Below are 27,013 nucleotides of genomic sequence, written 5' to 3' on the forward strand. Positions count from 1 at the left end.
AAAAACAAAACAAAACATTAATTTATCCATTGTTAAAAATGGTCAGGATATTAAATATACTACAGTCCAGTGAAAAAGTTCACATAATGAGCAAATCAGCTTTCCTCTGCAATTGGCATGGACAGTCACTCAAGGGAAGACTCATGTTTCTCCATACGGCATGAGACCACAAAAACATTCATCTACAACTTCGGCCTCAGTCCTTTTGGAAAAGTTTGTGTCTGGGACACAAATATAGCTTTAAAATACAGGTTATTTGGTCAGATAAACCTTGGGTCTAATGTCTTTTTAGTTTTTAGTGAATGGTTGTTCTACTCAACCCCAAACTAATAAGTGCAACTTAGAAACACAAATGAACAGTGCTACGGTTGGTATACTGGGTCATGTTAAGTTTCCAACTGCAGGATGGATGCGCTGGTCATTTCTTGGTCCAGTTCTCTTTCACTGCTGTCTAAAATGGGAGTGACTCGAAGGGGGGACATTTGTGGATGCCTGGTGTCCGTCATAGTCCCTGATCTTTCTGCATCCATGTGCTCCTCTTCAGCCTCTAACTCTCCATCCTCTTCCTCCAGAGTCAGCTCGAACTGGAACTTCTCCCCGGCTGAGCCCACCGTGGCCCGTGAGTCCTGCTCTTCGGGGGTGGGCGACGGGCTGCGTGGGATCATGCTCTGGTACCATTCTCGATTGTCCTCTAATGTATCTAGAATGTCCTGAGCATCTGGATGGACCAGATCAGCCCATGTCTCCCATAGAGGGTGGACAATGTAATCAATGAATCCCACCTTAAGAAACAATATTCAAACACAGTAATCATTAGTATAGTATAGGACAGGGTTTTTTAACTTGTTAATCCCCACATTTGATCATTTTTGCAAGGTACCCTCTTCCTAAAATACAAAAACAGCTATATATTTTTTAAGTATAAAAATGTAATACTTAATTCTAATATAAAAATATTAAGAGTCATTTTATAAAGACTTTTTTTTTTAATTATTGGCTTTAAATACACATATTTTTTACTATTTATTTATTAACAAACAGTTACAAATTTTGATATTAATAGAATAAAAAAATCATAATTTATCTCATGATTTCATTTATCAAATTTAGTGAATATTAAAATCATTATACTAAACATAATTTTAAATCATTATACTAAACATAATTTATTAATATATCAAGAGCACAAATTAACTTTGACAGGCCTAAAAATAAATATTGTAATAATAATAATAAAAAACTCTCACTTTCACTCTCTTTTGTTTATGGACCCATGTCTGTTTTGAAACCCCCTAAAATAGGAGACATAATCAGATTTTTACAGGATACCTGAGTTTTTTCTACCGAAGCCGTGTGTTTGTCACACATGGGGCTGATTTCTATGCCCTTGTCACGCTCGTGGTCACCCTGACTGAAGAGCTCCACCATGATGCGATCTGTCCACAGTCGATAGAGCTCCAAGGGTTTTGTGGGGTTGCTGAGGTCAGCACAATGCACCATGTTCTGGAGCACCTTTAGAAGGAAAGAATTAAGAAGTTTTACATCTGACTAGCCATTTAGCTGTGCAAATAGCACTACAAAGCCAGTAATAGCTAGGGGTGGATCAGGATGGTTGACTAGTCAACTGAAAAAAGACTTAAATAGTGTTGTTTAGTGAATTGTTTACTCTCTTTGAATTTTTTTTATTTTTTTTTGTGTGTGGCTGTGGTGCTTTAAATGGGCTGAATTTAGTGATGCTATCAGGGGCCCCAAATTATACTGGGCCTCACATCTCTAATACTGGAATTGTACTTTGTATTTGGTAGAGTAAGACCTGCAATACCTGTATACGGTCTGAGTAGTTGTCCAGCAGTAAGACTCCTAGACTGGTCACTTTTTTAGTTTCCACCATTGTCTTCAGGTCAGCCAGGAAATTCATGTGTTTGGACATATCAGTGGCTAATACCTGAAAAGACGACAGGAAATTTGGTATTAGACCCATGAGTATTAAAAACCGTGTTTGAAATGTGACATCTTAAAAAGGTTTATCTTCATGTTTTATTAGGGTTGGAAATTGTGTAGTTTTTTTTATGTTATTCAGTTTAATCAACAGTCTGGATGAAATACATGTTGTAAAATAACAAACAGTCAGTAGTAGTAGTCTGATTCACAAATTAATGAATCATTTGAACTGGTTTTTTTTTTTTAAATGACTCACTCATCTGTGAGTCATTTAAAAAAAGAAACCAGTTCAAATGATTCATTAATTTGTGAATCAGACTACTACTACTGACTGTAGTCACTGGCAAACTCATTGGTCTAAATCACTCATTACCTCTCTGAATCATTTGGAACAGTTACTAAATCTGACTCAATCACTGAAACATCATTAGTATCAGACAGATCTGGTTACGATATTTCACTGTTATGTTTTCCATAAGGTCCCTAAAAGGTAAATGAGTGTAATTTCAAATCTGTGTAGTAAAGATACACATTAAGAACAGAGTTTTGTTGTAATAATAGTACTTTAAGCAATGTGACCAAAATAGCATCATGATAAGTATTTTTGTTTATAAAATAAATAAAATATCAATATATACTCACCTAAAGGATTATTAGGAACACCATACTAATACTGTGTTTGACCCCCTTTCGCCTTCAGAACTGCCTTAATTCTACGTGGCATTGATTCAACAAGGTGCTAAAAAAGCATTCTTTAGAAATGTTGGCCCATATTGATAGGATAGCATCTTGCAGTTGATGGAGATTTGTGGGATGCACATCCAGGGCACGAAGCTCCCGTTCCACCACATCCCAAAGATGCTCTATTGGGTTGAGATCTGGTGACTGTGGGGCCATTTTAGTACAGTGAACTCATTGTCATGTTCAATAAACCAATTTGAAATGATTCGAGCTTTGTGACATGGTGCATTATCCTGCTGGAAGTAGCCATCAGAGGATGGGTACATGGTGGCCATAAAGGGATGGACATGGTCAGAAACAATGCTCAGGTAGGCCGTGGCATTTAAACGATGCCCAATTGGCACTAAGGGGCCTAAAGTGTGCCAAGAAAACATCCCCCACACCATTACACCACCACCAGCAGCCTGCACAGTGGTAACAAGGCATGATGGATCCATGTTCTCATTCTGTTTACGCCAAATTCTGACTCTACCATCTGAATGTCTCAACAGAAATCGAGACTCATCAGATCAGGCAACATTTTTCCAGTCTTCAACTGTCCAATTTTGGTGAGCTCTTGCAAATTGTAGCCTCTTTTTCCTATTTGTAGTGGAGATGAGTGGTACCCGGTGGGGTCTTCTGCTGTTGTAGCCCATCCGCCTCAAGGTTGCACGTGTTGTGTCTTCACAAATGCTTTGCTGCATACCTCGGTTGTAACGAGTGGTTATTTCAGTCAAAGTTGCTCTTCAATCAGCTTGAATCAGTCGGCCCATTCTCCTCTGACCTCTAGCATCAACAAGGCATTTTCGCCAACAGGACTGCCGCATACTGGATGTTTTTCCCTTTTCACACCATTCTTTGTAAACCCTAGAAATGGTTGTGCGTGAAAATCCCAGTAACTGAGCAGATTGTGAAATACTCAGACAGGCCCGTCTGGCACCAACAACCATGCCACGCTCAAAATTGCTTAAATCACCTTTCTTTCCCATTCTGACATTCAGTTTGGAGTTCAGGAGATTGTCTTGACCAGGACCACACTCCTAAATGCATTGAAGCAACTGCCATGGGATTGGTTGATTAGATAATTGTATTAATGAGAAATTGAACAGGTGTTCCTAATAATCCTTTAGGTGAGTGTATGATAAAATGTATGAAGGATCAGATATTTGGTGCTTGTTCAAAAGTAGTAAAAGTCATTAAATTGAATCAAAATCATTACTGAATCATTACTATAACCATCAGTAGTCTGTATATATCTGTATAAGTGTTTATACACAATTACATAGTATTAACGCCCCAATATACTTCAAGCGAAATCGAAGAACAAACTGCTGTGATGTAATTTCGAACAAAATCAGGCCAAAACGAAGTTCGATTGGAATTCGTTCTGGGAGTTCGAAACATCTTGCCAAAGCAAACTTTCCGGAAAAGTTCGCTACAGCTGGTAAACATCTTTGTACTACCATTGGTTCATGGCGATTACGTAATAGTGTGCGTGGAGGCTCCGCCTTCTTTCGCGTGGAAATCTTTTCTGGTTCATTTCTTCTGTTCTTTCCATCTTCACATGGAGAGCTGCTTTATAGTAGAAAATGAAGTTGTACTTGAGACACTGACATGGTTTTTCGTGTTTAATACGGTAAAGCTGCCTTATTTTAAGCAATCTATTGTATAAAGTGCTACATAAATAAACGTGACGTGACTTTACCGGAGTGCCGAATTGCAGAACTTGTGCAAACATATCCACGTTGCTATGATCAGATGCTTTTCTTATGCTTTATTACAAAATGCTTACTGTTTATTTTGTTATTGAGAGGAAAGTACACAGCACATATTTAAATATACATATTCTCAGCAGTGTGGGCGGTGTTGGTTATTCGCTAAAAGTATATCACTGGTTACGTATTTCAAACTTCGTTTTACCCCTGAGCGAAGAATGAAAAAGAACTTCGCTATGAGTATATCGGGACGTTTACGCTAACATTTAATGATGATTTTCACAAATATATCACAAAGAATCACCATATCTATAGTCAACTGTCGCAGCGACTGTTTTTGTTTCTTGCTGAGATTACAAAAGATATCACAGTTTTCCTCCTGTAGAAGCTTGAAGCCGACAGCCAAGTGATGATTCTCCAACACTGAGGCATCATTATACATGAGAGCCAGTTCAGAGTCTGAAAGAGTGAAGAGAAAAACAACATACTAAGGTCCAAGGTTTTTAGATAGTCTTTCATGTATTTGTGTTGGGGAGAGAGCCTAAGTGAATGAATCTGGGAGTCATTTTAATGGTTTGTCAGAGTCGTACTTGTGTTAATGAGGAACTGGTTGGACACTCCTGGATGATCCACATCATGAATAGCACTGGCAAACAGAGCAGCCATGATCTCAAGATCGGTGAACACATCCTGAAAGTAAAAAAAACCCCGAAAAAAAACATTGTCAATACCAGTATATGTCTGTTTTTTTAGGTTAATTCCCATGAGCACTGTGTATGTGTGTACACATCCATGCAGACCTCTAGGGCAGGTGTGGAGAGAAGAACGTGTGTAGACTGTACAACGTCTGCTGCGTGGATGTTGTTATGGTAGGCCACGTCTGCATGGTAGTGGTCTTCCAAAGTCATCAGAAAAGTTAAGAAGGTGTCCGATGGGATTTTAAAGGTTTTGAGCAAATCTCGCTCCTGAGAATAACAGAGTACATAAAGGGTCAAATCTGCAGTTAAAATCAACATAAAAAAAAAAAATACAAAGGAAAGCTTCCAGTTAATGCTTCACACCAATGATCAAACTATGAGCTTTTTCTTTTGGAAGTTTTTCCAACAATGGCTTTATCTACTGTATTTTTCTTTTTAAATCAAGGCTATATATATATATATATATATATATATATATATATATATATATATATTGTATGAAATACAATAGCAAAGCAGGAAAACGTTCAAAAACCTTACCTGAAAAACGGTGTACATTATGACTGTCAGTGGCCGATTCCCAGAATACTCCGCTATCTTAAAAATATCTATACCCCATCGGTCCATGTCCTCAAGCCCCTGGAGTAAAAGATATGGTCTTTTTTTTCTCCAATGAATAGCACTAATAATAATATTAACAATATTAAAAATAATAATTCATTAACATAAAATGAAATGAATGGATACCTTGGCCAGGAGGCTCTCGTGCTGCGTGTTGACACCAAATCGTGGGATGCATGTTGGTGGGAGACTCGGGCTGGGGCTCAGTTTTCTCACTCCACTTATCTGAGACATTGGGCGCCGTTTTTTCTCCTCCTTACAAGTTGCTGACAAAATCTCCACATCATGCTGTTTTTCTGCAACACAAACACAAAAAGTATGTGAAAAGCCCTGAGCTACATTCAGACTGAAAGCAAGACACAGTTTAAAAATCTGAATTAAATCTTTCCCCGCCAGCATTTTAAAAAAAAAAAGTTGCCAGCCACCGCCAGCGTTTTTGATAATTTTCATAAAAATTTCATGGCCCCCAGAATATTTTGTTGTATGAATATCTGAACATGCAATATATCAAAGAAAGAACAGACCCTCTGCTTTAAAAAAACAAAAACATGCATTCTTTTTTCTTTTCTTTTTTTTTTTTACAATTGAATATGGAAAGTTTCATTAAAAAAAGCAACATTTTGAGCAAAAAGCTGAGAAAACATTTTTGTCAAAGACTACATCTGGATCGGTTTCAGAATGATGATTAAAACATGGAGTAGATTGAGTCCATTAACACCCCTAAAGCTTGCACAGTCCAGTAACTCATCCTGGGTCGACATTTCATTCAGTAACTGTTATGATTCACGTCGGTGTTCCCCTGTCCAATGTCAGCTTCTTCTTCTTCTTCTTCTTTGGGCTTATTGGCGGTTCGCATTCTTAAAAAGAGCATTACCGCCCCAATGTCAGCTGTTTCCTGTTATGTCTATTAGTCTCCCCAGGTGTTTCTGATTAGCCACGCCCCCTTGTTATCTTGTTTAGCTTGTTTGCCCGTGTATTTAAACCCTGTGTTTTAGTTCAGTCCTTGTGAGTTCTTGTCGTTGTTACGCCGATGTAGGTTGTTCTGTTCCCGAGTCTTGTTCCCTTGCCTGAGTCTTTGTATAGTTTGAGTGTATTTAAATAAACGTGCTGCATTTGGATCCTGCTTCCTCCTTGCTTCAACCTCACCTCGTGACAGTAACATTAGGCAGTTTTGATTTATATGCTGTTTAATTGCTGTTTAATATTGATGATCGTGTTATTTTACATATGCATATGATTACATATGACATTGTTGTTTCTGCATCTTGAAAGTTTACTGCAGAACAACTCATTATGTGGGTGTGAAATAAACAGTTATGGAAATGTAGAGATTGAAGTTGAAACTCCAATCTCCACCCGAAGATCCCAAAAGTCAGCTGGTGCCTCAGTGAATAGCTTGCTCAGAGAAGCTGTCAATCATGACGTCAAACCCTGTTTTTATAGCATCAATTAACTAACTAAAAGCAAACTTATTTAAAAACGAACACTTGAACTTACATCAGCGTGATAAAAAACTTCCTAAATGACAAACCATCTTTGTAAAAAATTTGAAGTGTAATTTGATTGTTCAGTTTGTCTCACGTCCCATTAGATTACATGGAGAGGGCGGGGTTTATGACCTATACTGCATCCAGCCACCGGGGGGCGACGTTTTAGGTTTCACTTTTCAGGACTTGTGCGGCACACTTGGGCTGCGTCCGAAATCGCATACTCTCTTGAGTAGGTACTTATTTTGAATTTGAATAATCACTTCAGGGCTGTTAAAAAAGTATGTTTTATATAGTGTCATACAAATTCTGTGTTTGGCGGGGAAAGAGTTAATAGTAAACACACCATGTTATTACAAATCCTGTCTCATAATTACATTTAAATTACATTAAGTAGTCACTCACGTAAAATTGCGCTTGCTATGAATTCCGACACCTGGTTTCCTGACCGGCTGGTCTCAGATAGCTGAGTTAGCTCCCTGTTGAGCATTCTTTTAAACTAAAAATAATACAACAAATAAAAGTGAAACATTATATTCTAATCACAAAACTCCATTTATTGCATTATGGAACTAATTGCAGTGTAATACCGACAGCAAATGATACAATAAATGTAACTGTGAACAGTAGATGATATTTCACAGTCCGGAAGAAAACGTACTCGGTTACCTAACGTAACCTCGGTTCTCTCTAGACAGGGAATGAGTATTGCGTAAGTTTAGCTTACGCTACGGGTAAAGTTCATCTTTGCTCGAGATATTGAAGCCAAAATTATCCTTAATTTTGTATATATTGTCAACGCAGTGCAGCAACTGAAGACCTAGAGCAGGCTGTCTAGCGTGCTCATTGGCTGCCCTGCGGCAACTGCAGCAGCCTACCAGTGAGCCTGGCGTGACGTCACGCCCAATGGTGGCGCTTCGCGCCCACTACGCGTCCCAGCCCGCGCAAGGGGGTGTGGCTTAGCGTATAAAAGCAGGGCTCAGAGGCTGCTTCCCTGGTTTTCATGATCTGAAGCGAAAATCGCTCGTGGCGCTTAGCACGGCCGGTTACGCAATACTCGTTCCCTCTCTAGAGAGAACCGAGGTTACGTTAGGTAACCGAGTCCGTTCTCTTACGAGAGGTTCTCTCGTATTGCGTAAGTTTAGCTTACGCTACGGGAACACTTTGTCAACGCCGTGCGCGCCCAGCATCCACTCTATGAGTCCCAACCCGGGGAACATTGAAAGTGGGAAATTCAGGCGGCCAGCAAGCGGGCCGACACATGTATAAACATAAGCACCCATGGGGAATGCAGAGCGGCGGCGCCGGGCTGCATGTACATGTATACCAACCCATATTAGTGCAGCTCAACCAGGAGAGCTAACGTTGAGGTAGCCTGCGCACCAGTGATGTGGGCAGATCATACACACATTAGACTGAGAGAAGTCTAGCCTGCAAGGATCTATAGAATCTCACAAATGTAGATGGGGAGGCCCAGCCCGCCGCCATACAGATGTCGTGAATGGAAATTCCACTGGACCATGCCCACGACGAGGCCATGCCTCTTGTGGAATGAGCCCTGATGCCCAGAGGGCATTGCAGAACTTTTGACGCGTAGGCAGCAGAAATCGCGTCCACTATCCATCTGGATAGGGACTGTTTCGAGGCGGCGAGACCTTTGGTGCGCCCGCCAACGAAACGAAGAGCTGCTCGGAGCGTCTGAAGGGGGCGGAGCGCGTAACGTAAGCTCTCAGTGCCCTGACAGGGCAGAGGAGGCTGTCGCTGCTCACGCTGTCGGATGCTGGCAGAGCCGACAGAGAAATGACCTGCGCTCTGAAGGGAGTGCCAATCACCTTCGGGACATAGCCATGTCTCGGTTTGAGGATGACTTTAGAGTCATTCGGGCCAAACTCAAGGCACGCTGCGCTAACAGATAGCGCGTGTAAGTCCCCCACACGTTTAACTGATGACAGAGCCAAAAGAAAAACGGTTTTGAGCGAGAGGTATTTTAGATTCATTGAATCTAATGGTTCTAAGGGATGCATCTTTAGGGCCTCTAGGACCACGGAGAGATCCCAAATAGGAACCGAAGGTGGGCGTGGAGGGTTCATCCTTCTGGCTCCTCTTAAGAAGCGGATGACCAGCTCGTTCCTTCCTAGCGACCGGCCTTGCTTCGACTCAGCGAAGGCTGCAACGGCCGCCACGTATACTTGAGCGTTATCCAGCAGCTCTTGAAGGAAACCGAGCACCTGCAAAACCTCACCCGTTTTGGGGTCCAGTTTTTTGTCGGTGCACCATTTGGAGAACACAGACCATTTAGACGCATATAGCCGTCTCGTAGAGGGGGTTCTAGATTGCGTGATCGTGTTCATAACTCCTTCTGGCAGGATAACGGGTATCCGTTGATCAACCACACGTGCAGAGACCAGCGCTCTGGGTGGGGATGCCAGATCGAGCCGCAGGCTTGAGAGAGGAGGTCCCTCCTCACCGAAATCGGCCACGGGGCTGTGCGTGACAGCCGTGTTAGTTCCGGGAACCAGGTTTGGTTCTCCCATCGCGGGGCTATGAGGAGCACTGGGCTGTGCGATTCCCTGATTCTCTTGATTACCTGTGGTAACATAGAGATCGGAGGGAAGGCATATAGCGGGCGGTTGGGCCAACGCATCCTCGTTCTTTGCAAAGAACACTGGGCAATGAGCGTTGTCCTTTGACGCGAATAGGTCGACTTCCGCTCTGCCAAAGAGGCGCCATAACAGCTGGACTGTTTGGGGGTGTAAAGACCATTCCCCGGGGGGAATATTGTCCCTGGACAATCTGTCCGGTCCTTCGTTCAGGATCCCTGGCACGTGCGTCGCTCTCAGCGAGCGGAGGAAGCACTGGGTCCAAACGAGGAGGCGTTCTGCCAGATCGCAGAGGCTCCTGGATCTGACACCGCCCTGGCGGTACACGTAGGACACAACCGACATGTTGTCCGAGCGGACTAGAACGTGTTGGTCCTGTATGAACGGGAGGAAGCGCTTCAGCGCGTTCTCGACCGCCAGCATCTCCAGACAGTTTATGTGAAGGCATTTCTCTCGGTCTGACCACAGGCCAAAGACCGGTCTGCCCTCGAAAAGGCCTCCCCAACCTGAGTTGGAGGCGTCTGTCGAGATGATTTTCCGATGGGAAATCGCTCCCATTGTCACCCCCTGCTGGTACCAATTGGCCGCTAACCAGGGCTACAGAGCTGAAATGCAGCTCTGAGATATCCTGATCCGCTTGTAGCCGCACGTCCACCCCTTACGGGGTATGCGGGCGTTCAACCAGCGTTGTAGCGGGCGCATGCGAAGTAAGCCCAGCTGAAGCACTGCTGCAGCTGAGGCCATACAGCCCAGCATCCTCTGAAATTTTTTCAGGGAGGCGGTTCTGCCCTTCTGGAAAGATGCGGCTAGGTGTCGAACACGGCGCGCGCGCTCTGTTGACAGCTGAGCCTTCATAGCCACGGAGTCCAGTTCCATTCCTAAAAAGGAGATTGACTGGCTCTTGGTCCAGTTGACCGTGAGGCCCAATCTTTCCAAGTGACTGAGAAGCATAGTTCTGTGAGATATGAGCTCTATTTCTGACTGTGCTAGAATCAGCCAGTCGTCCAAGTAGTTCAGAATTCGCACACCCTGACATCTGAGGGGGCCGAGCGCCGCGTCCATCCACTTCGTAAATGTACGGGGTGCCAGGGACAGGCCGAACGGGAGGAGGGTGTACTGATATACCTAGCCGTCGAAGGCGAATCTCAAGAATGGCCTGTGACGGGGTATAATCTGTATCTGAAAATACGCGTCTTTCAGATCGAGAGATATAAACCAGTCCTTCGGGCGAATTTGCGCGAGGATCTGCCTGGTTGTAATCATTTTGAACGGTCTCCTCATGAGAGCTTTGTTCAAAAATCTCAGATCTAATATAGGCCTCAGGCCTCCGTCCTTCTTCGGTACGAGAAAATAATGGCTGTAAAAGCCTGACTCGCTCAGAGAAGGCGGCACCGGTTCTATAGCTCCTTTGCACAGCAGTTTGGCTATTTCTGCGCGAAGTAGATGTGCTACTTTCGCGCTCACTGTCGACTCGGTCCGAGCGTGAAAACGCGGGGGACGGCGAGCGAACTGTAGTGCATAACCCTGTCTTATTGTGCTTAGCACCCACTCTGAAACCCCAGTAATGGCTTCCCATGCTTGTGCATGTGTGGCCAGGGGGAGAATGGCCTCCGGGTTCCGGTCGCCGCACACTGTGGGCTTCGGGAACTGAAACGGAGATGTGGGCGCGGCACGCGCGTCCTCGGTGCTTGGATGAAGCGGCTTAGACACGGCGGCTCGCTGACAGCGATGGCACGCTGTTTCATATGTGACGTCCCGGTTACACTAAACGGGGAACGTTTTCTGAGAGCTTTGTAGCGAGTGAGCAGCGCCGGAGGCGAGGCGTTTATTAGTAAGCGTGAGCGCGCTGACTTACAATCGCAGCCTGACTCATATGGGTGTCTATATGCGGCGGCTCGCTGACAGCAACAGCTGGCTGTTTTAAATGAGGCGACCCGGTTACTGTGAACGGGGAGCGTGCCATGAACATTTTGTGACGCGCGAGCAGCGCCGGAGACAGTGTGTCTGTTAGTAAGATTGAGCGCTTGTGAGCGGGCACGTGACTTACACTCATAACCTGACTTACTTGAGGTTGAAATGGCCATGTGACAGAGCGGGCATGAGATGGACGCGAGCGCGAGTTCGCGGGCGCGATGTCTACATCTAACACTCGAGCGGCATTTGCCAGCTTTATGAGAGTGGGCTCTGTGGGCCTGAGGGACACATGTTTTTGAGTGCTTGTGTGTAGGGGTGAACACTGGGACATGGGCACATTTTCTACACGTAAAACACCATCTGCGTGAGCCGGATAACCAGCAGTGACTAGCTGTTTCATATATGACGACCCGATTGCTTTGAATGGGGAACGTCGAGTGAGCACTTGTACTGTGCGAGCGGCGCCGGAGGCGGTGTGTCTGTTAGTAAGCGTGAGCGCTCGTGAGCGGGCACGTGACTTACATTCATGGCTTGACAGATATGAGAGCCTGGACACGGCGGCTCGCTGACAGCAGCAGCTGGCTGTGTCACGTGAGACGTCCCGATTGCTACGAATGGGGAACGGTTTGTGAAAATATTGTGGTGTGCGAGCGCTCTTTTAGAGAAGTGTGTGTCGCAGCGGCAAGCACACACACACACACAGTAAATACAGTGAAAAAGAGCGGTAAAGGATATTGTCGCCGGATAGCGTTGCTGGCACGAAAGGCTGAAGGCGGCGAGAAGTCGACCGGCTTCCTCAGGCGCTTTCCTCTGCTGGCAGTCGCTGGATTCGACGACGGCGGGTTCTCTCGGATCCAGCGGTATGAAGAGCTTCGCTGAAGAGATGAAAAATCAGGAAAGCAGCCTCTGAGCCCAGCTTTTATACGCTAAGCCACACCCCCTTGCGCGGGCTGTGACGCGTAGTGGGCGCGAAGCGCCACCATTGGGCGTGACATCACGCCAGGCTCACTGGTAGGCTGCTGCAGTTGCCGCAAGGCAGCCAATGAGCACGCTAGACAGCCTGTTCTAGGTCTGCAGTTGCTGCACTGCGTTGACAATATATACAAAATTAAGGATAATTTTGGCTTCAATATCTCGAGCAAAGATGAACTTTACCCGTAGCGTAAGCTAAATTTACGCAATACGAGAGAACCTCTCGTAAGAGAACTAGTGTTATGAACATTGCCACTGATCAGCCATCAGAACTGTACAGCACAATATTCAACATGTTACTTAGTTACTATGGTAACCGAGTCCATACCAAAAGGCCAGTGACACTCATTCAGACTCTACAGTGCATTGGTGGGGTTATGTAATCATGCATCAGAAAAATGAATTACAGCTCTAATTAACACATAATAAACTGAATATGATGCATTGCAATAAAAGACCGAAATAGTTTTGTCAGAAAAACTAATTTCAAGCACTGAAGCATGAGCCTTTTGACGGTATAGTACATGACAGTACAGTCAAATATACAGTGTGCCTCATGTACTGTAATGACTGAAACCACTCTGACAACATTGCTTGGACGTAAGGTCCAAGTTTCTGTTCAGTATTGTACTGAAATGTGTTGGTTTTGTATTATCTTGTTTTTGACTTTATGCATGGAACATGCACAACATCAAATGTGAATTGAATTCATGTTACTTAAATGTTATTATAATCAAAAAACCTTAATTAAAATGTACCTTCTTCCTGTACCCAAAACCTATTAATAACCAATAAAAACGACTAAATTCTGATAACTATTAAAATATTATAGAACATATTACTCATGCACTATATTCCAAGTCTTCTTAAGTCATATGATTGCATTGTGTGCAGTGTTTATTTTAGTATCTATTATAATATTAAAGAAATATTTAAAATTAGCTTTTATTTATATATTTTTATGTTATATATGTATTTTATGTTAAATTTTAATGTATTTTCGTTTTAGTAATTTGAGTACTTCAATTAAAATGTATTTTGTTTCAGTTAGTTGCCAAGGCAACATTATTTTATTTCAGCTTTATTTCAAAACTATTAAAAATATTTATTTAGTAAAAATACTTCCTTTAAGCAATGCTTTAAAATGGACATATGGCTGCAGAAGTATAGTATTCTAATATAGTGTAAAGCTGTGCTGTATGACCAGCTTTATGATCTTTTCATGTTTTAAGGAGAGTCAATTATTAATGTTTTTTTTTTTTTTTTGGATTAAATATTGGTTTAAATACCTTATTGGAGGCCATTTCACTGACAGAGTGACGTGTTTGCAGGGTCTCCAGCTGGTCCAAACACCAGTCCAGCTCTTCAAGAGTCTCGACAGCGAGTTTTTGATATGATTCATCTAGAAAAACAAACCCTTAGATGTCAAAACAGTCCGGGTTTTTTTAAATAATGTTAGAATAAGCCTCAAATACATCATTTTCATTTCTGGTGACTACTCAGATGTTCAAACCTTTACGTCTAAATCTGCCTGAGGTTTACAGCAAGAAAAAAAATCCTCATCTTTGGCTAGACCAGCTCATGTTCTTCCACTCACCAGTCTGGTTTGTTTTAGAGGCAGATTGAGGGTTAGTGCCTGACGGTCTCCTGATATATATATATATAAAAAAACAAGATTAAAGAGACCTCATGTGACAATTGTTATAAATATTTTTCTCATTAATCATTCCATTCGCTGACTATCTGAAGATGTTTTGACTACAAACTCACTTGTTGCTTCTATCTTGCATGTGGGTTAAAGCTGCAACGTTACCCCTCACTGTACGCAGACTGGCAAGAACCTATAGTACACACACACACAAATATATATACTTTATCGATTAATTGACATGTTGTAGGTTTGACACACACACACACACACACACACACACAGTTAAGAGCTACAGCTGTTACACCACTTGTAAGACATATGTGTAAGTGTTACACATTCATCTGCACAATAGAATTTACATAGTGCCTTGCACAATTATTTGGAACCTTTGTGAAATTACAAATATATATATTACACATTTACCAAATTTGCACTCAACTGACCTGCGCAAAAGGCGTTACAATCATGTCCTCCCCATGACTGCAAAAGAGAAGTCAACAGTCATGATCAGATTCATTTATTTAATTAATATTTAACAAGAAATCAATATTGACCAAATTTACTTTCTTAAAGCACTTGTCTGGTCTTATTGTAAATGATTGACCAGTGCACATGTAATAATTCGCTCCGACTCTAAAACAACATTGCAATGCCATTGATGTCAAAAATCCCCTTTAACCAATTTCCCTCCAATCAACAATAACATAATTTCCTGATGGATAAATATATGTAGTATCGGGAGTGCCATATTAACAAACACCTTTTTCATTAAAAGCATCAATAAATAAATAAATCACAACATGTGTCAGTAAATAAATATACAGTATGTTTGCATCTAAGTGCAATGGAATATAATTTGCATGTCATTTCTTAATGTATAAAAAAATTTCATGATTTAGTATGGTTTTAATTTATGTATGGTGTCAATAAATAAAATAAAAATAAATAAATAAATAAATAATGTAAATTTAATTTTTTCATTGCCACTGGATTTTGGATTCCATTGGATTTTGATGTATGTAATAAAATATCAATGCTCATCGGGGACAGCATTTATACTTTGCTCAAACACTCACACACACTTTGTCTGGTCTCGTTGTTGTTTACAAAAGACCGCTGAGACTCTTGTGTTGATCTTACCTGTTGGATATACTTATCTAGATTTCTCCATTGCCTCTGTTCTCCATCGTTCTCTTTTGTCTGTCTACTCCTTCCTTGATCCGCTGTGATTACTCCCTCTGTCTTGTCTCCTTGTGTGCTCGTCTCATCTGACTAGAAAGTAGTGTTACTCTCAAGTTAAGCGCTGGTGTTGTTTTATCTATCATCAATATACTTACCGGCATTGCCTGTCATCCCAAAAAACATTAAAAAAATTATTCCATGACAGAAGACCAGACCAAACACACTGAACTTTCATCACTCCTGCATTCCGCCTCATTAGCCTCACCCAGGACCCTCGAGGAATTATGAGGATGATACTCATATGTTTCTTCAGAGCCAGTATTAACAAACCCCGCAGATCACTGCTGCCTGCCAATGATCCTTGAGGGATGATCTGCCAACTTCTGGATCTGGGCCTTCAATCGGATGGATCCCCCTTCAACCGTGGAAGAAGTGGATGAGGACCCTTAGTTGCTTCAATCAAGTTTCTCCAGGGCCTCTTCAGTCCACTGTAGTCATCTTAGAACTTCCAGATTCCACTTAAGATTTCCCTCCTACTGACCCCTCTAACCCTCCATTCTCCAGTCCGGGGCACCCCATTGACTGCAGTCCAGAAGAGGAGGTGAAAGAGGAGGAAGAAGTCTGTCTTTGAACACTCTGGAGAGCTCCCAAGTCTAGAGGCCCAGAGCTTTCTGGTCAAGTGGCCCTGAGTCCAGTAGTCAGGGTGGTTCCAAGTCCAGTGTTTCCAAGTCAGGTCATCTAGGTGGTCCCAAATCGGGTGGTAAGGTTGTCCCAAGTCAGGTATTCTGGTTGGTCTTAAGTCCGGTGACCGCCGTCACTGCCACTCTCCGCTCCCTTGTCTCAGCCATGGAGGCCACTGTCTGCTCCCTCATCTCGGCCAAGGAGGCCACTCCCCACTCCCTCATCTTCATCTTCATCATCCAAAAAAACTGTGTCCCTCTCCTTCGTGATGGACATGGTAACCATAGTCCCTCATCCTCTGGTTTCATCTGCTCCACACTAGTCCTCATCCATGCTGATTACCTAAAGGTTATCCATCTCTGCCATCTCCACCATGGTCTCCTGCTCGGCCGGCTTGCCAAAGGCTTCCCGCTCTGTCGGCACTCCCAAGTCTTCCTCATCCCAGAGTTTCCCTGCTCAGGCAGCAATCCTGAGGTCAGGTCTCCCACTTAGCCAACCTCCCTCAGGTCTTTTGCTCCATCTTGGTGGATCCCGGAGCTTCCTGCTCCGTATTGGTCCCCTACTCCACCTTGGGCCACGGCTACACCAAGCTTTCCCTCACTATCCTCAGTAAGAAGCGCACTCTGCTCAATCTCACCTGCATTCTAATTGCGCAAGCACCTGGTCACCATTTACCTGCTCATCAACGACAGGATTTATACTCTGCTGACATGTACACACACTCTTTGTCATTGTTTACCAAAGTCTGTTGTTCAGACACTTGTGTCACAGGTGTTGATCTTACCTGTTGGATATACTTACCTGGATTTCTCCATCATCTGTTCTCCATAGTCTGTCTACTACTTCATTGTTCCACTGTTTACTCCCTCTGTCTGGTCTCCACCTGTGCTCCTCTCACCTGCCTAGAAAGTACTGATAATCCCAAGTCAAGTGTTGCCCTTGTTTCATATATCATCAATACACACACACACACACACACACACACTTTATTGATTGACATTTTTAATGAAAGGTTTATTTCTTAATTCTGCACTCCCAATCCCATCTTACATTTTTCCTTTTTTAAGCATTTCTTGTTTCACTTATAAATACATAGGTTGTGAATGGTTTTTCACACTGACTTTATATTTACTTTATTACAACATCTATCCCACACTTGCTTCTAGAGCTACTCTTAAGAGCTACGTGCCAAAAGATGAAGTAATAATTAAGCAAGAAATCACTCTGAACAGAAAATGAGTTGAACCAGTTCAATGACAGAATACTATGACATATTTTGCTTTAGTATGTGATAAAAGCTCACAGCTCGCTGGTAGTCGAGGAGTTTCTGGACATCGTCTTGGGCGAGATGTCGAAATCCGAGTCCGAGCGGTAAAGAAAAGACTCTCGCCTCTGGCTGTTTGCTTGGAGGACCAGACCAGAGCTTGGACTGGGGTCCAGTGGACTGCGTCCGATCGACAACCCATTTTCCACATCGAAACTGCAACAGACATACAGGTGATAGGAAATAGTTATCTGAATAAAACATTTTGACAACTAAAAAGAAGAAACTGCCAAACATTTGATCAAAGGAATACTGAGAATTACAATATAGATGCAATTAGTTTCAGAATAGACACTGGTATTCTAGAAACTCAGTTAAAACAGTAAGCACAAGTTTAATTTGTTATGTTACGTCTGTGATGAACACAAGTTTATGTTCTGAATGAAACTGTTTCATTCATGATTTCTAGTGAATGAAGACCTCTGGCCCACAAGCCTAAAAAGAGAAGTAACAGGCCTCGCTAGACTGTCTGTAGGTCTGAATTCAAGGACTCTCTGCTCTGATTCAGACTGACTTGAAGAGAAAGTGAGCCAGGGCTTCTGGTTTATTTATATCTGTGGTAAAGGTTCAGTGGCTGAGGGTCTATTTTTAGTTTCTAAGGTAAAATATTGCCTCTCTCCATTTAGAAATATGAACACCATTCTCATGAAAACAAAACATCCTCTGTAACTCAGCACCCTGTATGACAAGTATTGGTGTTTACTGGTGTTTCAAGTTATTATCATTATTACTATTGTTCGTTAGTTTAAGGGTTTGTTCAAATCTCCAATCTCAAGTAAAAAACTTAGCACATACTGTACAGTAGCATCACTTGTAAAATATGAATGGCACCTCAATTCATGCTATTATTTTTCTAGGTAATCAAACCTACAACTTTCTCTTGGTAGATCATAAAACGAATCAAAAGAAATCCCAAAAACTTACAGTGAAAGAGGTACCTGAGCCATATCTAGAATCCAAAATAGAGACTTGGCGGTGGGCTTTTGTCACTTGGGCCAGAATGTAAACCCCCCTCCCCCAGAAACCAACCAAATCACCTTATCAGCACATAGTAATACCCTAGAAGACAAGTCAAGTCACGTCACCTTTAATTTTAAAATAATTAACTTTAACTTTTAACTTTAAAAGTTAAAACTTTTAACTTTTTTTTACGCACAAGCTCAACAAGACCAAAACAATGTATTTTTACTGCCAAATTTACAAATGCTTTCACACTGTATGTCAGAACAGATAACATCATGATCTAAACCTAACTTATAGGTTAAAGTCAAACTGAACAGCTGTTCATATTGTGAACTGAAACACAAATATATCCCCTGTATCTTATTCCATTGCTACTGAGAAACAGCTGATTGAAGTTGCAAATATTGGACAATGTGGCATTCCACCATTCCCGTGCAGTCACAGCCTGGTTTGAAGCCCATCAGAGGATGATGTCCCTTTTCCTTGCCCCTTACTCCCCTTTCCTCATCCCCATTGAGGAGTTTTCTCAGCCTGGAGATGGAAGGTTTTTGACCACAGGACCAAATTTCCCTCCTGGATGCAATAGATGCTGCATGCCAAGACATCACAGCTGAACACTGCCAGGGGTGGATAAGATGACAAAAGATTCTTCCCAAGATGCCTTGCCAGAGAAGATATCAGGTGTGATGTGGATGAGAACATGTGGCCATGGCCAAATGCAGAAGACAGGGCAGATTTGAAGATGGCTTTTTCTGTTTGTATATTTTGTACACATACAATACTGTAAATGGCAGCTATTTTGCATATTTTTGTTATCTTGCAGAAATGTCCTGTTACAAATAAACCCTTTACTGCAGCAATTCTGTCTCTGTCTTCTTTGTTTCATAAACCATACATTCTATACAGCTACTCTGAGAAGGGTCATTCATTTTTTGTATTGAATTTCTGCTGCAAAAAACCCCCAAAGATGCACGCGTTTACTAAACCCAAACAAAACAAAAATGTAGAGAGACTTCAAAAGAAACTGCAGTGCAAAACACAATCTATGATCAATACAATATACTGTCTATTGTATAAGGGCAGACCTGACACATATAAAATAATGCAGTTTCTGTTAATTCCATCTGATGTTAGTGCTTTTATTACATTGTGCTATGATTGACTAAATCTTCCTGTTGGAAGAAAACTGTAATTTGGCTGTAAAGCAGCTTTAAAAAAAAAAAAAAAAAAAATGTAATTGTTCAGCTGAAGTCAGTTCAGTTTTGATTTATCGACCGTACGCAAATCGACTTACACCAAAAGAGTAACACTTGACGATGTATGACATAGGATGTAGGAGTAGCGTAAGCTTTGACGCCTCTCGTGGTTCAAACAAACAGGGCTGGGCAACCGCGTTCGTCATTACGTCATGCGTCAAGTTCAAGGGTTACTCTTCCACCGTAAATCTATCCGTATGGCCGTCTGCCAGAAGCTAGTTATTTTAGTTGATAAAGTTTTAAATATGGATATTTTTCTTACACGAACACTTACGCTTCACTTCAGAAGGCCTTTATTAACCACCGGAGACTCGTGGAGCACTTTAATCAGGGATGGATGCACTTTGATGGACTTCCAAAGACATACACCGATTCACTCCCATTATAAAGCTGAGAATAGCCAGGACATTTTTTTATAGAAGTCCGATTGTATTCGTCTGAAAAAAACATGTCATATACACCTCGGATGGCTTCAGGATGAGTAAATTATTGGCTAATACATTTTTTTGGATGAACTATCCCTTTAAGTGACCACAACAAAGCAAGCCAGAGGTAACAGTGGCAAGGAACCTAGTCTCGCGTAGCCAGACCTTCAGACTGACGGCTGAAGGTCTGGAATTCATAGCAGCTTTCTTTGGCCAAGGCCCGCCCATAAGGCCGTTTGACCGACATGTCAAACAACCAATTACAGTTCGTTGTAATGTCCCCACAACAACAGACCTGCGTGCAACAAGTCAGTCAGCATAGAAAATCAAAGAAGGAGAAGAAAACTTCAAGAGTCTATGCCGTGAACCTCGCATACTTTTGAGAATCCTACGTTTAGCTGATCTCGATAAATGCTCATTGTCACTCATGTAAACACAACAGTTTTTCTTCCGCAATCACTTGTCTGCGCTTTGTTTCCCGGCGGACCGAAAATAAACGCGACACTCGCGCCCCCCGGAAATCCGATAAAATTCAACCAATCAGATGACGACTTCGACATTCCTGAAGTGTTTCCAGTTAAGTGTACCATATGCATCAGACGTTTAGCTAACGTTCCGTGGGCGTGACGTCTGAGGCTGAGACTACAAGGAACCCAAACTCCATCAGGTGACAGAATGGAGAGAAAAAGAAAAAAAAAACTTGGGAAAAAACAGGCTCAGTTGGGGGACCAGTTCTCATTTGGCCAAATGAAGCAACATGGTGTGGTTTAATTGCAGGTTGCACAAGTCAGAAGTCAATCTGCGTAAATAAACATAAATGCCATATCAGATGCATCTTCTGTTCTTTGCAATGTAAAGATGGCTTTTGTTGATGTTGCTAAAATTTAACTAACAGTCTATAGTATTCTGACCGAGTATTTTGGTTAAACTTTAGAATTTGACATAAAACAGAACACATTATTTATTTTATAACATTTATAAAAATTGCCTTTACAACTGTAAAAAAAAATGCCCCTGGAAATCAGTTCCAGGGGACGAATATGTCCTTTAAAGTCGTCATGAAATAAAATTTTACCATTCGTATTTTTATATGTAATATTGTAGTGTTTATTATAAATGATTTATCTGTGCACTTCATTATTTTTTAAAATTCATGTAGCCTTATAATCTTTAATCAAATACGTTACCCTTCCCTCCCCCCTCGAAACGACTTCTCTTCCGGTCAAAAACTATTACTAGAGGGCGTGGCTATTGGGGTCTGTCTCGTTTCTGGCCCGCCTCTCAGAAACCTGTCAGTGTCACTGACAGCCAGCAAATATGGTGTTTAGGTGCATTTTGCGCTCATCACGTCCTCTTTCCTATCCCTAAACAACCTTGTCTGCGTGCCCGCTGGCTCGAATTCCTGCATTTCGAAGAAGGAGGAATAACGGCGTGTTCGCGTTTGTGTGCAAGGGTGAACTTGACTATCAGCCGCCTCATCTTGGTTCGCGGGAGGCTCATATAAATATGGGGTGATTCCAATCTGGAAAATTTGGCTGCTCGTCCTCGTTCTCATCGTCGGGTTCCTCAATTAAAAATTCTTCATGGGAGGGTAACGGTGGTGAGTCCGGTGGAGAGAAATCCTCCACAACTGACTGTAAACTGGCATTCAAACCTGCCTCCATTTTGTTAGCAACGCCAAACCTCCAACGATCCAATCAATTCCCGAAGGACGAAATCAAGCCCCGCCCTACATTTTTTTTCTAATTTTAGAAGCCGTTTCACTCGGATACACGTCACAATAAGGAAAAAAGGACAATCTCAACTTCCGTTTCATGGCGACTTTAACGGAAAAGTTCATTTCTGACCCTGCTGACAGTGGAGAGTCTGTTGGCGAAAAGAGAACGCAACAAAGCTCGGGCCATCCTTAAAAATATTTTGGTTTGCAGTAACAGCAATAAAATAAAAAAAAAGGGTCGGTAGGTAGGTCTATATTTTTTTTTTTCAAGATTCAATGTAAAAAAAAAAGGATAATTTTGGTCATGGTGATTACGTCGGTATGAATCTAAACAAATTTACATATCGTGACGTCACTGACTGGGTCTTCAACCCATGCCTTCGGGCCCACCATTGCGAACCTCATTCTGATACAGGTTATAGACCACAAACAATTTGAAATCTTTGTCAAAAAAACATATTTATTGCATTAATTCCAGCTGCATTCATTTGGAAAAAAAAATAGGCTGAATCAAAAAAAGAAGAAAAAAAAGGAGCCACTAGATTTCCATGAAAGTGGATTTTCAGAGGGAAACAAATAAATTAAAATGACTAATCTCACCAGCGCCGCGCCGACCAATAAAACAGCGCGTTTGGCACCATTCGTTTACATTTGACCCATACTATTACAAGCCCCCTTTCTGGTCTAGGGGCAGGAAAGGAGGATAACAAAAAGTTGCAGGGAGAGAGTGAGAGATTTGACCCATAAACATCTGCTATTAACGGAAATCAGTGAGGTCAAATGGCTAGGCGCATTGTAGAAACTATAGGCCTATTAAGTAGTCCTGACATATTATGGAATGGTCGATTTTCTTTTGTGCTATTTAGTACATTTCGGTATGGGATGTGCTGTTTTATTGGTCAGCGCGGCGCTGGTGAGATTAGTTCGCGCCGCGCTGACCATTGGCTGGCGCAAGCAAACACTTCTCTCTGCGCTGTCGAGTCTGTCGCGGCTCGGTCCATTGAGCCACGCAGATTACAAGTCAGCGCAGCGCGAACTCTGTAACACCGCGCCGTTTGTCCCACTTTCGGTGTGTTTGGCTTCCCACACTTATGTGTGTTTGTTTGTCAGAGCCTGCAGTTGCTGTGTGACGCGCGTTCGCGGTGGGCATATCATGACGAGCTGGACGCGCTCCGAGAAAAGGCCGTTAACATCGATTCCCTATTCTCCTATTTGACCATTAAGAATTTCGAATAATGAGCGACTAAATGTAGGCTCATATACAGACGTATTTCACAAGCAGCCGCGCCGCAGCCATCATCACCGAGCGCGAACCATTGACAGTGAATGAAACGAAGCGAACGCACAGGCCATAGTGTGACATGCATAAACCAATGGTGTAAACATAATCATCATAGATGACGCCACGGGGTTTTATTTAAAAGAAAGAACATAGCCTACGCAATTTATATTCACAATACTTACTATAATATAATTTATATTATTTTATTGCATTTGTATTAGTTGTTTGAAGAGTAAAAAAAAATCGGTCGGTCTTAATGCAAGTTTACAACAGGCAAGTCGGTCGGACTAAAAGGGGAAAAAAATAAATAATTGGGTCGGTCCTAATTCGACAGGGTCGGTCGGGTTACGGCAAACAAGAATATTTTTAAGGATGGCCTCGTAATAAAACCAGAATAAACATTGGCTTGGTTTTTTGGAGATGGTGAGAATCGCGTTTTTGTTGCGAGATTGCGTTTTTGTTATTCAACAGGTGAGTAAGGTATTTTTATTTAACTTATAGATTTCCATATTATATCTCTAACAGAGTTCATTGGAAAGCATTATCTATTGTGAAGGGTCATTTCATGGGCTGTTGTAGCGCTTCTGGAATGTATTTTCTGTAAGTACTGTAATGGGTGTAGCTACAGTAATGTCTTCAGCTCCTTTCTAAACTGGTTATATGTCTTAAGCGTAGTCGTGAAGGTTTTATGAGCACTCATGCAGAGCCGAAGCACAACCAAAACAATGTTCTTCCATAAAATGCATGCAGTTTTGTTTTTTAACCACCAGAGGGCCAAAAGTTACATAGTGTACAGGGGCGGCTGGCCAATAGACGGCGCTAGGGTGCTGACCCCCCCCCCCCCCCCCCCCCCCCCTCCTCCTCCCTCCTTTCTTTTTTTTTAAAGCCTTTACAGAATGGCACATTACCTTTTACATTTGAGTAAGAAAGATGTCAAGATTATTGTAGGGAAAACATCAGTTTTATCTTTTCAAGCTAACCTTCCTCCTCATGTTTTGGATCGACTCTAAGCAGCTGGCCTACACAAAGGCATTTATCAGAACCCCAGAATGGTGGTTTGGCACTGAGACACAGATGTTATCATTAAAGATCACTGTCCCTGGAACAACAGAGAGCTTCTCTGAAAATAAAGGCCAAACATGACCCCATTCTTTCTTTTATGTAGAGTGAAAAACAGGTTGTATACATTTGTCCTGGTGAGTCTCGTAGCCTGACCTTGGCACTTTAGAGACGGGGGCCCAGATGAAAAACATTTGCCACAGAAAAAAAAGAAAAAAAAGAAAAAAAAAGTGTTATAAGTTTTGGTTTAGAAAATAAGACAAAGAACTACATTCATTCTCATGTATAATAATAATAATTTTAAGTGGTGATGCAAATTCTGAATCAGAATTCTGAATTGATTCAGAGAAATTTGAGCAGATTCTGGATTTTATTAAATTTTTTTATTTATTTACTTTAACACCATTGATGCTAAAGTGAAGTTTAAACCATACTATTTAAATAATCTCACATGAAATCATTTTCATATATTCAAGTCTTAATTTTATCGGCGGCAAAATCATTGCAAATTTTGTGAACATTCTATACTGTATAATAAGATAATTAATTAAATCAGCTTTTTTACACTTTTACATTAAAATCATTACAGTAACGATACATAGTAATTGTGCTGATTTTTCCAGTAAACTGTAAACAAATAAATTCAAGATGTCTGGAAATAAATCTAGTATTGATTATTGTGTACAAACATACTAAAGATCTTATCATAATGTTTGTTTATATTTGATCTAATAAGCATATGATTCACATACATTCTAAATGATCAATGTCTCAACAAAATCTGCTGTTTTAAACACATACTATAGGTGAGAAAAGTGCTCTAAAATGACATTTCCCAGACTAAAACACACAGATATCAAATATATGTCTCGTCAACATGCATATGTTATCAGAGAAACCAGAGAACCAGTGTCATGACAACAGGTACAATTATGTGGATTTGGGGGGAAACTATGTATAATAGTGCAACAAATACTGACCACAATGTATATGACATATCATAATATAATACAATTACAGCCTACAGAATATGTTTTTTCTTTCTCAGAATACGGTGTAGCAAACTCCAAATATTTCAACAGAGAAGAAAAAGAGCAAAGTACAAATTACGAGTTCTGAAGAGCAGTCTGACAATACGCCTCAGTTTATATAATGTGGCAAATGTCAACAGTGAACTTACCACAGTACGTGCTTTTCAGCAGATCTTGGTCTTGTCTGCAAGCAGATTGCCATTCTAACTCAAGACTTATAAGGAACCTTGGAGACAAATCCAAATGCCAATCTTACCATATAACATATTTCTTACTAAATAAAGAGATACATTTCTTACATTTGATTTACTAATTTGATTTGATATTCATTTTAAATATCTCGAATTACTTAAATCCAGAGATCAAAATCTGTAAACCTTTAATCTAAATACAGTGATTTACCATAAATACATCCAGTCCTTTTCTTTTCTCTTGTATTCTGATCGCACACACACACACACACACACACACACACACACGTAGCTTCTCTTTGCCGACACACAAGTCGCAACACGCCAGCAGAGCTGACAGATTTGTAGAATACCACAATAACGCACGTCAGACAGGTTCAGGATCAGACACGCTTTCGAGAAAAAAAAAAAAAATTGTACTTTGTACACAGAAAATAAAGCCGATTTTTAGGAGTAGGCTATTATGATTTTTTTTATTGTAAATACTTTTGTTACAATTAAAGACACCTTTTCCACAAAATTACCCCAAAATAGCTCCTTCTCACTATAAAAAATATATATATTCATGAAATGTAATACAATAATGAAAATCATTCTGACTTTTATTATTTAAAGTTATAACATAGATTCAGATCTCCGTAAATGCAAAATTATGTATTATTTAGTTTTATTCTTATTTGTTTTGGTTTGAAAGTGAAGGCAGATTCACAGGTCATAAATTATGAGTATGGTCTATGGTCTCGAGATTAGTGAGAATGATTACTGTCACAAGTAGAATGTTAGCACACGTTGTTTACTCAAGGCATAAAACAAACTGCTTGTACAAATATTGTACGTGGAAGTAAAATTAAGCAATATGTAGTGTCGATTCTCAGTTATCCAGATCGTCATAAATTTGAGTTATTCCAGTTACATGTTTCACAATTCAACACTCATAGCGGATGTAATTAGTTGGTAATATTAACGCAAGCAAGAAACACATTTTTATTACATTACATTCAGGGTTGTGCACACATTTAATTACAATTCAATTACTGAATTTAAAGTGAGATAGCAGAGAGGATATGGAACTGCACTTCATTATACATTATACAGTTATACAAAAGTTTGGAAACATTACTATTTTTAATGTTTTTGAAAGAAGTCTTTTATGCTCATTGGCTCATGGCTGTTGGCGATGATCTGAACCCCACTCCCGGAACGCGAGAAATGTTTCATTTTAATTAGAGATATGTTTAATTCATAAATTTGCCCAACCCTTTCTAAAGTACATTGTAAACTCCACTACACATTTAAAAATGTAGTAACTTAGATACACTGCACCAGTTGTGACACTCTTAAAGTCATCATTGTTCTGTTGTCCTGTTTATGTATGACCCTGGTGGCTCTGAACAGGCAAACATGGAGACAGATTTGACCAATCCGTCAGGTGCTCATGTTATGAGCGGGGATCTGGAATGGTGCGATCAATAAGCTCTTGGTGTGAAGAGCACGATGAGAGGTCTGCAGTAAAAGAGGACAGATCTTCTCCCACAATGCACTAGTGCCCTTGTTCACATGCACACCAGCTGTATTCCAGAGCT

At 41.3% G+C, this 27,013-nt stretch overlaps 1 protein-coding gene across 2 annotated transcripts in view; it reads right to left on the minus strand.

Moving 5' to 3' along the window:
- Positions 1–285: 285 nt before the first annotated feature.
- The window catches only part of pde4cb (phosphodiesterase 4C, cAMP-specific b), an 87,882-nt gene continuing 61,154 nt past the window's right edge, over positions 286–27,013 (minus strand). For both annotated transcript variants that reach the window (XM_056266472.1, XM_056266473.1), the window contains exons 2-15: positions 17,486–17,662; positions 14,763–14,799; positions 14,439–14,509; positions 14,266–14,315; positions 13,958–14,070; positions 7,588–7,681; positions 5,822–5,991; positions 5,615–5,713; positions 5,177–5,341; positions 4,967–5,066; positions 4,681–4,835; positions 1,823–1,945; positions 1,330–1,512; positions 286–782 (exon numbers count right to left, since the gene is read on the minus strand). In XM_056266472.1, coding sequence (XP_056122447.1) covers positions 387–782; positions 1,330–1,512; positions 1,823–1,945; positions 4,681–4,835; positions 4,967–5,066; positions 5,177–5,341; positions 5,615–5,713; positions 5,822–5,991; positions 7,588–7,681; positions 13,958–14,070; positions 14,266–14,315; positions 14,439–14,509; positions 14,763–14,799; positions 17,486–17,662 — 1,933 coding nt within the window. In that variant the 3' untranslated portion in view covers positions 286–386. The remainder of the gene's footprint in view (positions 783–1,329; positions 1,513–1,822; positions 1,946–4,680; positions 4,836–4,966; positions 5,067–5,176; positions 5,342–5,614; positions 5,714–5,821; positions 5,992–7,587; positions 7,682–13,957; positions 14,071–14,265; positions 14,316–14,438; positions 14,510–14,762; positions 14,800–17,485; positions 17,663–27,013) is intronic.

This window comes from Rhinichthys klamathensis, unplaced genomic scaffold, assembly GCF_029890125.1.
Source record: "Rhinichthys klamathensis goyatoka isolate OS25496 unplaced genomic scaffold, OSU_Roscu_1.1 h1tg000249l_1, whole genome shotgun sequence".
NCBI lineage: Eukaryota > Metazoa > Chordata > Actinopteri > Cypriniformes > Leuciscidae > Rhinichthys > Rhinichthys klamathensis.